At 40.1% G+C, this 12,199-nt stretch overlaps 3 protein-coding genes across 3 annotated transcripts; all 3 read right to left on the bottom strand.

The window, feature by feature from the left end:
- Nucleotides 1-4,075: 4,075 nt before the first annotated feature.
- On the bottom strand, nucleotides 4,076-4,927 carry LOC131285668 (angiopoietin-related protein 1-like; the record flags this gene model as incomplete). The annotated part of the gene is made up of 1 exon (XM_058314526.1): nucleotides 4,076-4,927. A coding segment is annotated over exon 1 (852 nt), but the record flags the coding sequence as incomplete, so codon positions are not given.
- A 1,617-nt stretch (nucleotides 4,928-6,544) lies between these two features.
- LOC131289526 (angiopoietin-related protein 1-like) lies at nucleotides 6,545-7,492 on the bottom strand. Its single transcript, XM_058318805.1, has one exon. The coding sequence runs from the start codon at nucleotides 7,490-7,492 to the stop codon at nucleotides 6,545-6,547; it is 948 nt and encodes a 315-aa protein (XP_058174788.1).
- Nucleotides 7,493-9,174: 1,682 nt separating this feature from the next.
- On the bottom strand, nucleotides 9,175-10,122 carry LOC131286013 (angiopoietin-related protein 1-like). The gene has a single exon (XM_058314870.1). The coding sequence runs from the start codon at nucleotides 10,120-10,122 to the stop codon at nucleotides 9,175-9,177; it is 948 nt and encodes a 315-aa protein (XP_058170853.1).
- Between the last annotated feature and the right edge of the window lie 2,077 nt (nucleotides 10,123-12,199).

Here is a 12,199-nt window from a genome sequence, read left to right as displayed (position 1 = left end):
GACGCAACATTGGTGCTTTAAACATATTTTTAAATTGAAAATGGATGAGTAAATAGCGTACTGCAACTGTGTTACAAACACATTTAAAAATAACTTGGAATTATCGAAATGGTGTGATACACTTGGTATACATTTAGGAGCAAAATGAACTCACGCTATTGAAGCGCCTGAAAGGTATGCAACAACTTTAAAATGATGATTCGCATGTAAAATTGTACAACTGTAAAGCAAATGACAATTGAATAAGCAAGCTTGAGTTATGACTCTTAACGCTATAAACTGTTCGAACACATAGCATATTTGAAAACTATTCTTATCACATTTAAATTCTAGTTCATTTAGTTCTGTCTGTAATTTTATTGATAAAATTGCGTTAGTGCAAATGCTGTTTGAAATTTCGATCGGTAAAATTGAGTTTATAGTTTATTTTCGAGCTCGAAACTTTTCGCGAGCAAGAAAATTTGTAAATTTGTTCCATTTAGTTCGGGTTTTTGCTGCAATTCTCCATGTTCTCCAGGACAGTCAGTTTAACCTTGCTGGGGAAGTTATTCGTTGAGCCTCCAATTTCATTTGAATCCAAAGCATCGGCAACTCACCAAACTCCCTACCAATGATTATGCTGATAAAAAAAGAACACACACATACAAAACGGTAAACCTATATTCTGAAGTAGGGCGAAACAAACGATGGTCCCGGAAATAAAATGGGAAAATTTACTGCACGAAGAACGTGCGATGCAGCGTGACTGTGAAAACAAAATTAAAACTTTGACTTTGAATTTCCGCACTTACACACGGCATCGTCCTGTGGCAACCGGCTGCTACAACTACATACAGCCATATGCATGCAAAAAACAGTTGCTTACCGAGAAGTAAGCGAAACGATGAATTTCAGTTTGTTTTAGTGCCTCGTCAGAGTTTTCTACCGTCTGCTGCTGGCATAAGGATTGTTTTACGCTTTGTTAAATTAAGCCTGCCTCGGAGTGCTGAGTTTTCAGCAGCTGAGTTTGTCAATGTAACGAGTTTCGTGCTTCGTTAGTTTCGCTTCTTCAAGACCTTTGTATCGATGGAATTGGACATGGATCGAAATTTACGGTTTGCATGTAAGTTGCACAATTGGCACACAGAAGTTTGTTTTTGGTTGTTGTTATTTAGATAGAAGCAAATGTTTCGTGGAGTATTTGAAAGTCTTTTGCATGGAAAACAAAAGTGAAAAGTTTTTTCCTGGAATGTTCTAGTGAGCATCAAATGTAAATAAATCGTTTAAAAAACAACCGAAACGCTTTGAATTTTGCTCATCACTGGATACTAGTTTCCGTTGTTTGAAATAGCATTCTTCTGAATACCCTGTACCTAGCCTTCAGTAGAGGATTTAGAACATTCTCACTAACCTGCTCCCTTCCCAAACTTCTTGCCGGACGAAGGATAATTCGCGCTTCGCCGATCATTACTGCACCATTCTCGGTACCATAACTTTCCCAGCCGCCTGAGCTCGTAAGCACACGCTTTGGGTTTCAGCGAATGCACTTTTTTGGCAATGTTTATAGTCCATTTCCTTCTTCTGCCGTTATGGTATCGAACGGTACCGTGCAGTGGAGTCCAGTCGTTTTCCAGACTGGTCGGTCGGTTGGGTTCAGCAGCAGTTGCAGCAGTTGCATTTACTGGCCCTGGATGGTGGCCAAGCATGGCGCCAGGAAGAATGTAAAATTTAAGAATTTACAAACAAAAAGATGTGCTTTCCAAAGGACTGTTCTAAATGGATCAAACCGGAGCGGGGAGGAAAAATGCGCAAGGAAGTAATGCAGACTGGCACGATGGAGATAGTGTTGAGGAAAGCGCTGGCAGCATAAACTAGAAGCTTAAATGTGACATTATCTTGCTTCTATATACATTTTCGATGCTGCATCTGTTGTATCTTTCTTAAGCCCGTGAAAGTTAGACACATAAAATATTGCAATCTTTTCCTGTACACTTGTAAAAACTGAATTTGAAAATTAAGATGTGCTTAAAAAATATCAAATGAAAGTTCGTGAACATCGTTTTAGTAAGTTTTAAGTATCATAACCTTCTAACAGATCGAAACATTTTTTCATCCGTCATCCAGAAAAACACGGGACCTCTAGCTACGACTTGTTTCATAAATTCATCCAACATGAATGATGACGTTCAGAGTTTGTCCCTGCGTGTCATGACCCTCTACCATCGGTATTCAAAGGACGATTGGCGAACAGAGAACTTTGCCACCAAAAGGGCAAGAAAGGGTTGTTCCGATGTTGCAGATGAATATGAGTGTGATCTTTTTTTCAGTCGCAAAAAAGCAGGTTTTTTCGTTCCATATGTGTATCCAGTTCCAGGACGACGTCATTTTTTGGCATCATAAAAAATATTCCACAGGAAAATTCTTTCTAGCAAGTAGTAAGCGCTTCGGTCCCTTCCCTCGGAACGATTTGTTTTTAAGTGAGACAGAAAGTAAAAGAAAAAAAGACGGGACTCAGGGATAGAAAGTGTCCATGTGAATAATTGCATGCTGGGTCACATTCGCGACGAACACATCTAAATAGCTTTAAAAGAACTCACACGCTGCATTAAATAAACGTGTTTTTTTCCACCCTTAAACTAATTTGTTCACTAGCGTCTTCGTATTCAACGCCAATGTCGTTGGTTCGTTTTTTATCCTCATGCTACAAGCATGTCATAAAAGCTTTTTTACTTGTTCTTATTTGATTTTAGTATTTTCTTCCGATTGGCATATGAATGAGACAATCAAACTATGGGCCATCTTTGTTGCTTAATTGTTTTTTATTTTTTATAGTTTCAAATTTTTCCCGAAAACATTCATCGTATACACTCTTTTGTTTGCTTATAAAAAGTTTGCAACTGCATCTAGACAACTGGCTAATGTGTAGGTTATAATTATAGGTTCTTCATCCATCTCTCTTATTTATCTTTGATTCCACAATGCTGGGCTACGCTGAATGGTTCAAAAATTTTTATCAATAAATTTTTGTTTCCGTTGCTGCAGAAAAGTTTTGAAAACTCTCGTTTGCAAATATTGGAGCGTGTAAACCTTGTAGGCCATTTACATTTATTTTCCATAAATTTATTCTAAATGCGTATAGTACAATTGCTATTTACGATAGTTTTTGAACACTTTTGAAAATATTTCCTAATTTTAACTTATTGGCACTACTCCATCGGTTCTTGTGGTTGCCAAATCCATCGAAAACCAGTCGATACCAAAGCCAACTTACCGATGGGTATAGAAAGCATTCGTTCAGACAACTTCGGAGCTTGATAATTGATCTCCCTGCGGGAAATCAAACACCACAACCCACGAAACAATGCGCTTCTTCATCGCAGAACGTTCTGTGGCATCTTGGTATATAAAATCTCCCAGAAGTCCTGCGGCTGGTGAAGAGTTTTCGAACTGTTATCGGTTTGGAAATGGTTTTGCAACCACTTTTGGTTCTAGCGGTTGCCTAGAGGGAAATGGATGAAAAGTTTTCGCTGACGTGTTGCTATCGCTTATCATACTGTTCCGTTCACGAAGGTGATTATGATAGTGCTTATGTAGTTACGTGAGTTGTGAGTCAATTTGATGTGGAATTTCCGGTGGTGTTGGATGTTTCTGAGAGTCGTTTAAGTTATGGTAATGGGTTTGATTGATTTTCGATTCACTGACTTGCTAGTAAAAGATTGGCAATAATGTAATCCAACACTTTGTATTCATGTACAAAATAAAAATATTGTTGAATGAAGCCATGCGGTGTTAGTATGTGATATTTTTTTCAAAACGTCAGGTATAATTTCCGTTTGCTATTAATTTCGGTGAAAGTAATCATCTCTTTATTCAATTCATATTAAAAGTTTCATATTTGAAGAATTAAAAACTCATTGCAACGAAGGTGTTGTAGTAGAAAGGTATTGTGTAGAAGCAAATTTGATTTCTTAAGTGTTTGATTTAATCGTTGTTATTGCTTTTTACGTATCATCATCCTTGAATATGCCCAACCTTGGTAACTAGAAGCTCCTTTGGACCAGTGAATTGAATAATTTTCATTTGCGTTCATGTATTTTCCATTCAAATTTGAATCGGAGCAATCTTTATACCACCAAGCACCTCCGCGTTCTACAGCACAATTTGAACTGTATACATCATAATCTCGGTCTTTTGTAGTAAATTTCATTCCCTTATGCCGACTCAAAGCGTCTGTCGCAGTGCCACTGTACGTTCCTAGTTTCTTCAGAGGATATTGCTCCGATTCGCTCCCGATCTGGAACTCATCATATTGAGCATATCTATAACTACCATTGAATGCCTTTAGTTCAACCAGCAGCTCGTATGATCCTTGCGATGTGAGTTGATGCAATCGCTCCAATCCGATCCAGTACTCCTTGTTGATGTTTCCAAAGCCTTGTTGATATTCCGTCCAGTTCCGGTAGAAGTCCAGGGATCCATCGTAGCGGTACTGAACTACCAGCCAACCTCCGTCGAACCTGTTCTGCTCACAAAACGCTTCGAAGGGGTCGGAATTTGTGCTCACTTGGATTAAATAGACTTCAGACATATTTGCGGGAGCTTCTTTACACGAGTTGTATGGTTCTGATCCATTAAAAACGGAAGCTGGCGTTGACAGCATGGAGTAGGAGCCAAACGATTGGTTAAATTTTTGAGTAAGCTGTGAGATTTCGTTTCGCATCTTTTCGTGGTTGGCGCACGCCGTTTGTTGGGCAAGAATCTTCCGGGAATGAGCCTGAAGAGCCGTCAGGTTGTGTCCAGCATCCTGATCGTGGCGGATGATGGCCCACTGAATGTTTTCGATCGAGCCTTCAAGTTTGGTGATTTTCTCGGCAAACTTTTCGTCGCGTTCCTTCTGAGTGAGTTCTATTTCGTGTAGCTTGTATTGCAGATAGTCAAGTTTGACCATCATCACTTCGAATCCATACCCAGCGATCGAGTTGCCGGTAGAATTTGCACCAGAAGCACACGCAGCACTTGCAAAGAGTGTCCAAAACAGCACAAAACGATAACAGAGGATCGCGACTCGTACGTTAGAAATCATTTTTGAGAGCAATTTGTCACAGCGACTCGACACACAACACCGAACGCGAACAATCTGTCTGTCTTGATTTTGAGCCGCTTGAAGGAGCTTTTTATATGGATAAATGCAGGGGTTGGCAACCCTTTTCTTTTAAATAATGGTTGTTGGAGCTAGTAGGTTTTATTCGGATTAAGCAAACTGATTTAAAATAATTTTCCGTGTTTTGCAGCCCATTTTGGCTATTTTGCAACAGTAAAAAAATACAAATACAAGAAGTACTGTTTTGTAGTTTAAAAACTTTCTAAATTTATTATTTGGTTTCATTCCAATTTTTATGATATTTCATCAAGTACGGTAATACATGGTACCGACAAACCCCAATATTCTATGAGTTCTAGAGATTTTGTTGTGGGTTATTCACCCCTGGATTGTCGACCGAAACCTTTTGCGGATGCGAAAAACGATAACGATACCGACATCCGCGCAGCTGGGCTTAATGCCACTAGCATAGTTTAAAAATAACTTGTGAGACCCTGATAAACACAGCATCATCACCAAAATGCAAAAGACGCTTACAAAAACTTCATTGAAACATTGAAATAAATCATCGACCGTAGCTACCACCAATCTGCTGTAATAGAATTGTAGCTATTATTAGAAATATTTTTGGACCACAAAACAGAAATGGCTGTTTAGCCCTACATGACACATTATCCGTGAATTATATTCGAATTGAATTTCATTCTCAATTGCGATTCATGCATCACAACATCGAACAGCCAAGCGCAGGATAAGTAGAGTGATGCATATTTTTTTCGTGTTATCGTTTGTAGCTGTGAAGGCACACTTGCAACGGTATGGAAATGAGCCGATCCGCAGATATCTCACTAGAGCGCTTGCGTTTTTTCCTTTTGATGATCTATCTGACCAGACGTTGCAAACATTTCAAACAGGCCTGATAGCAAAATTCAAGGCCCAAGTAGCGCCGGTCGATTTGATTATTTAATGAGATGATAAATTGAAATTGTTAAACAATGCATGCGCATTAGTGAGTCGTTTGTGTAAGTTTATACTTTTTGTGTATATAAAATTTCTCAGTTTTCAAAAGTATTTCAGTTCTACCAAAAATTGCTGGAGCTGTGGATGAGAAAAGCTGGGCTAGCATTGGTAGGTAATTCTTTTACTCTTTGTTCGAATTTCACACATCTTGTGTTGACTCTTAAAAACATTGGGATTGGATTTGTATTTTCGATACAGCATGACATTGGGGCCCTTTTTAACGAGAAATAGTTATGAATCGTTATACCAAAAACATATTCCGATGGCGAGCAAACAGTATGGACGAGCATAGGTATGGCGAAAAACTGTAATTACAGAATAATCGTCCAAGAACAATAAGTTAATACAGAAGTTAAATAGAATTTCCACCGATGATCGTTTTCATCCATATATTTTTGTTTCTCTAATGCATATAGTTGTTTAAACTTGACCTTTAAATAAATTTTAAACCTCCCGAATCATCATTCTTGAATAGGCCAATCCTTGATAGTTATTCTTCAATTTATACCACGAAAACGACCTCGGGTCGACCACGTTCCAGTAACGACCGTTTAAGTTGGCATGATGGCAGTTGTTGTACCACCAAGCGCCCTCGCTGGTGACGGCACAGTTAGTGGGCGCTCCATCGTTATCCCTGTCCTTCGTAGTGAAGTTAAAACCCTTATGGTAAGCCATCGAATCACCCGCCGTGCCACTGAACGCACCAAGTCTCTTGAGCTTGTACAGCTCCGACTCACTACCGATTCCGAACTCTGTGTATCGCGCATACCGTTGGTCGCCTCCGAAGTCTTCGATCTCGACGATCAGCTGATAGGTCTTCCGCTGCGTTAACTGATGCAGTCGTTCCAATCCGATCCAGAACTCACGATCGACGGTACCGAATCCGTTTCGATATTCGGTCCAGTTGCGGAAGAAGTCCAGAGAGCCGTCAAAGCGGTGCTGGATCACCAGCCATCCTCCGCCGAACTTGGCCTGTTCGCAGTATGCCTCGAACGGTTCGTCCTCGCCTTCCAACCGAATGAGATACTTGCCAGACATCTTCGATGGTTCATCGCGGCACGATCCGAATGGGCCCTTGCGACGGTAGCTGTCCAACTCGAGCAAGGACTGCACGTCATCGGAAAGGCCGGGTTTCGGGACGATGTCGAAAATTTCGTTGCGTAGTTGGTCGTGATTGGCGCACGCGGTTTGTAGCGATAGAATCTTCCAGGACTGAGTCTGAAGCGCAGTGAGGTTGTTTCCAATGGCCTCTTCTAGCCGATCAATACTCCATGTCATCCTACCGAATGACTTTTCAAGGTGATCTAGGTTTTCTTCAATTCGCTCGTCTTGCTCTTTGATTTCGAAATCAATTTTGATCAACTTGTACAGAATGTAGTCCAATTTGACCATGATTGCCCCACATGGAGAAGATTCATTTGATTGCATCAATGCACTTAAATCTCCCTCCATTGGCGCAACTATTAGCGGAAATGTCCATAAGTAGGCCAAAATACACTCCGTGTAAAGTTTGAGTTTGAAACGCATGGTAGGCGAATTCGAACACTTTCAAATGACAAACCAAATGCAATGTACTTACATCATACTGATCATGCACGTATGCCAACCTGTTCTTTTATACACCAATTACAATCAAACTGATAAGAAAATAACCTCCGTTTTATCTTTAATAATTGAATGCATGGACGCATGTTGATGAAAGCCAATTATGCCTTGATGTTCTCCTTTTCCGGTAGAAAGCAATAAACCTTTTGAGGAGTATTGAGATTTATGGTATGGGTGCAATAAAATGTATTTCGGGGCGATAACAGATTGGTTTCCTTCTTTCAACCGGATTTGCCATTGAAGAACTTTACAGTGTTATCGTATATGACCGATTCCGAGATATAAAGGCGCTAAAACTGATCTATTTTGGGGTGAAAAAATATCATCACCTGAAAAGAGGAATAAATGCTGTCTGCATCCTGCATTAAACACGTATCTCTATCAAAGAGTTTCCACAATAAACACAAAGATTGCAGGTTTGTATGATTCAATCTGTTTGTTCGCGCAATATCCGGTAAGAGTATAATATAATTGTCCTACTATCCCTTACTTGGAGATAGATTGCCTTTGACATAATTAGTATGAACAATATTCTAACATCACGTAAAAGCTAAAATAACAACGTACTTTATTCTAGGGGTAAACTTTCTTTCAGTCCAGCTAGTCAATTTCGTTTGGAACACTAACTTGACTTTAAAAACTAGATATAGAATAGGTGCAAAATTTTGTTTACGCTGTAATAATAGCTATAATATGTTTGCAATGTATGTTTAACATAATAAACGATGAAAATAAAATCTATTTCCGCCTAACAACATTTCCTTAAAATCGAGTTGAATATATCATGAGCAGTTTAACAAAGAGATGTCAATTTATTTGTTATTGACTACTTATTGAGCTTCAATGAAATATTGTAGCTCAGCATTATTCTACTGTTATATACTTCTTTCAATAAGTTTTTCGTATAACGAGCAAATTAAAATACTATCAAATGGTTTCTTTACGTGAGCAAACGATCACACAACGAGTATTTGGGTTCCTAAAGTTATTATGAGTTTTCCTTTAAACGGGAGAGCAGCCAGTTGAAATAAATATATTTTAAGAGGGATTGTATTGTATGTATAGAGTAGTCGGTCGTCCAACCCCTGCTCTGAATGAATGGATGGAATGACCTCCGTCCGGATTTCAAAATATTGGTTCAAATGTGTAAATTTAAACTGTTATTGTTATTGTGTCTTTTGATGTTCAAATCACTTCTTGGATGAGTTTAGAACTCTCAACCATTTTGACCCCCTGTGTCCTACTGACTTTATGTTTTTGGTTATTATCAATGAAGATATAATTATGGAAAGTGGTTAATTTTTTTTCTTAAGCAAAGGTTCTTTCCTTTGTAACGCATAAATGTTATAAGTCAACACACAAGTTTGTTTTCAATGCGCTTAATGATATCATTTATTAGTTTCAAGCACTAACCCGTCCAGTATGTTCAGTTTTAGAAAAACGGAGTTATCTGCTATTTTTTACATTTTTCAAACCTCCCGAATCATCATTCTTGAATAGGCCAATCCTTGATAGTTATTCTTCAATTTATACCACGAAAACGACCTCGGGTCGACCACGTTCCAGTAACGACCGTTTAAGTTGGCATGATGGCAGTTGTTGTACCACCAAGCGCCCTCGCTGGTGACGGCACAGTTAGTGGGCGCTCCATCGTTATCCCTGTCCTTCGTAGTGAAGTTAAAACCCTTATGGTAAGCCATCGAATCACCCGCCGTGCCACTGAACGCACCAAGTCTCTTGAGCTTGTACAGCTCCGACTCACTACCGATTCCGAACTCTGTGTATCGCGCATATCGTTGGTCGCCTCCGTAGTCTTCGATCTCGACGATCAGCTGATAGGTCTTCCGCTGCGTCAACTGATGCAGTCGTTCCAATCCGATCCAGAACTCACGATCGACGATACCGAATCCGTTTCGATATTCGGTCCAGTTGCGGAAGAAGTTCAGAGAGCCGTCAAAGCGGTGCTGGATCACCAGCCATCCTCCGCCGAACTTGGTCTGTTCGCAGTATGCCTCGAACGGTTCGTCCTCGCCTTCCAGCCGAATGAGATATTTGCCAGACATCTTCGATGGTTCATCGCGGCACGATCCGAATGGGCCCTTGCGACGGTAGCTGTCCAACTCGAGCAAGGACTGCACGTCATCGGAAAGGCCGGGTTTCGGGACGATGTCGAAAATTTCGTTGCGTAGTTGGTCGTGATTGGCGCACGCGATTTGTTGCGATAGAATCTTCCAGGACTGACTCTGAAGGACAGTGAGGTTGTTTCCGATGGCCTCTTCTAAGCGACCAATACTCCACGTCATCCCGCCGAACAGTTTCTCCAGGTGGGCTAAGTTTTCAGTGAGTCGTTCGCCTTGCTCTTTGATTTCGAAATCCATTTCGATCAACTTGTACTGAAGGTAGTCCAACTTGACCATAATGTCATTTGGATTATCGGATGACTCGTTAGACTGTTCGGTTGTGGGCGATTCAGATGCATTGTACGACGCATAGATATCTTGCAAGTGGTAGGACAGTTCGTTAGAGAGCCGCCTACTTTGGTCGTCGATCAGGTAAGACATTGAATACAAATTGTTCTCCAAGTCATTCAACCTCTGCATAATTTCTCTGTCACATTCTTTAGGCCTTACGTCCCAGCTGCTTGTTGAGGTAGTTGGTTGACTTGTATAACCATAATCGCCTGTAGATATATGGTGGTTTTGGAAAGTACTTCTATACTCTGTAGTTCCTTCGTAGTCGGCAGATACTAGCACAAAGCTCAGCAAGAAGGATACAAGACACAACATCTGAATGAGTCTCGAACCCATGGTATTATAATATAGAGACACTCAAATGTATAATCACACCACAGTTTAAATCCAACGAAACTGATGGCTCTCGTGTGCCAAGCTAGTCTCTTATATACTAGATACATTTGTACCGATAAAGAGATAGCTCCTTTTTATCTATACCCGTTTGATGCATCGTAGGAGAACGAATACTAATAAAAAAACAAACATCCGTTTTCTGAACAAAACAATAGATTGCCTTGTTTATTGAAGGCCGAGTGATTTTCAATGATAACGGATTGAACTTCTTTACTTTCCCGTATCTACCATGAAAGACATTGCTAAAATTGCCATTTACACCAGAAAGCCTTTGCTTGGTTTTGCAATGAAAGAGATGCATTGCATTTTGATAACAATCATGCTCCCAGTAAAGATAACGATACAATAAATGTTTAAACTTTTTAGATACGAATAGCTACAAACTAACTTACGCTGGGCATATTTTGTAGCTTAGCCTACAAGTATGCAATTATCTCACAATAGCATTAAGCCTTGATTCCAAATAATCACGATTTCGAATCCGATTACTGTTAAGTTTAAACATTATGGACATGTTAACTAGTTCCTTTCGATAAATTTAAAAAATAAACAGAAATATAGTTGTACCAGAGCATGATAATAGATCGAATGCAACAGACGCTTTCACGCTAATCTTGAGAATGAGAATAGTTAGGCTTCACTTACAGACATATCGAGCAGGACACATTAACGTAATTCTCTGAAGCAAGAAAGAATGAAGTTTTTTTTAGACTGAAAGTTTTTCGTTCTTGTTGTTTGATGCGCTTACATCGTTTTTCGTCTCATAACTTTTGCTGTTCATAAGTTTTCCATTTCTTCTTGTACCATTCAGGAGTGAACTAGGAGTATTGGGGTTGGGTTGAGAAAAGGCATCGCTCATAGTCCGTTCGCCTATTATTTGGTGTTGGTTTACGATACAGATTCGGAACCGTAAATGATACATTGTGTTGGAAAAGACACGATTGAAATTGAGTTTAGCTAAAGTTGTTCTATCGCTGGTGGAACCGATTTTTCCGAGCATTGAAAATCGAGAACCAACAGCGGAGCAACTGGCTGTGCCAGTGCTTCGTGGAATGAGCCAATTGGGCGGTTGGCCAATCGATGTTGGTGAAAGTTTCCGATTCGAAAATCAAAACCATATAGAAGGCTGCCACTTCCACTCGATCCCAGATGTCGAAGAAAGCAAATTGTAAAAGAAAAGTCATAACGGATGTGGTCAGGGGCGCGACGACCTATGTCCAACGCAGACGACGGTCCCGACTTGTCGTTTGACGTCGATGGTGGAACATTTTACTTCACTGCCGCGAATTTTCCGCTGTCGACGGGCTCTCCGGACAATAGCCGGTCAAATGAGCGATTGGCAAAGTTTAGAGCGCTGGCAATTTTACGCATCATCGGGCGAAAGTTGACGATTTATGGGCAATTTTCCAAGCGGGTCTTGGAGGGTTCCAAAGGTAGTTACCGGGCCATCGTTATTTCGATTTGTGAAATGATTCGTACTAAAAGATATGATTGTCGTTCAATAGCCTCATGGGGCTGGTAGAAATTGTTGTTTGCTTGCCTTGCATTAAAATGGACGACTTGTAGCAAATATCACTTTTTCTTAAAATATCTTCCCTATTCTCAACAGGCTTTGTCAAGGGTGATA

The sequence above is a fragment of the Anopheles ziemanni genome, chromosome 3, assembly GCF_943734765.1.
Source record: "Anopheles ziemanni chromosome 3, idAnoZiCoDA_A2_x.2, whole genome shotgun sequence".
NCBI classification, from domain to species: Eukaryota; Metazoa; Arthropoda; class Insecta; order Diptera; family Culicidae; genus Anopheles; species Anopheles ziemanni.
Note: the sequence above shows the minus strand (reverse complement) of the source record. Positions and strands in the feature narration are given on the sequence as shown.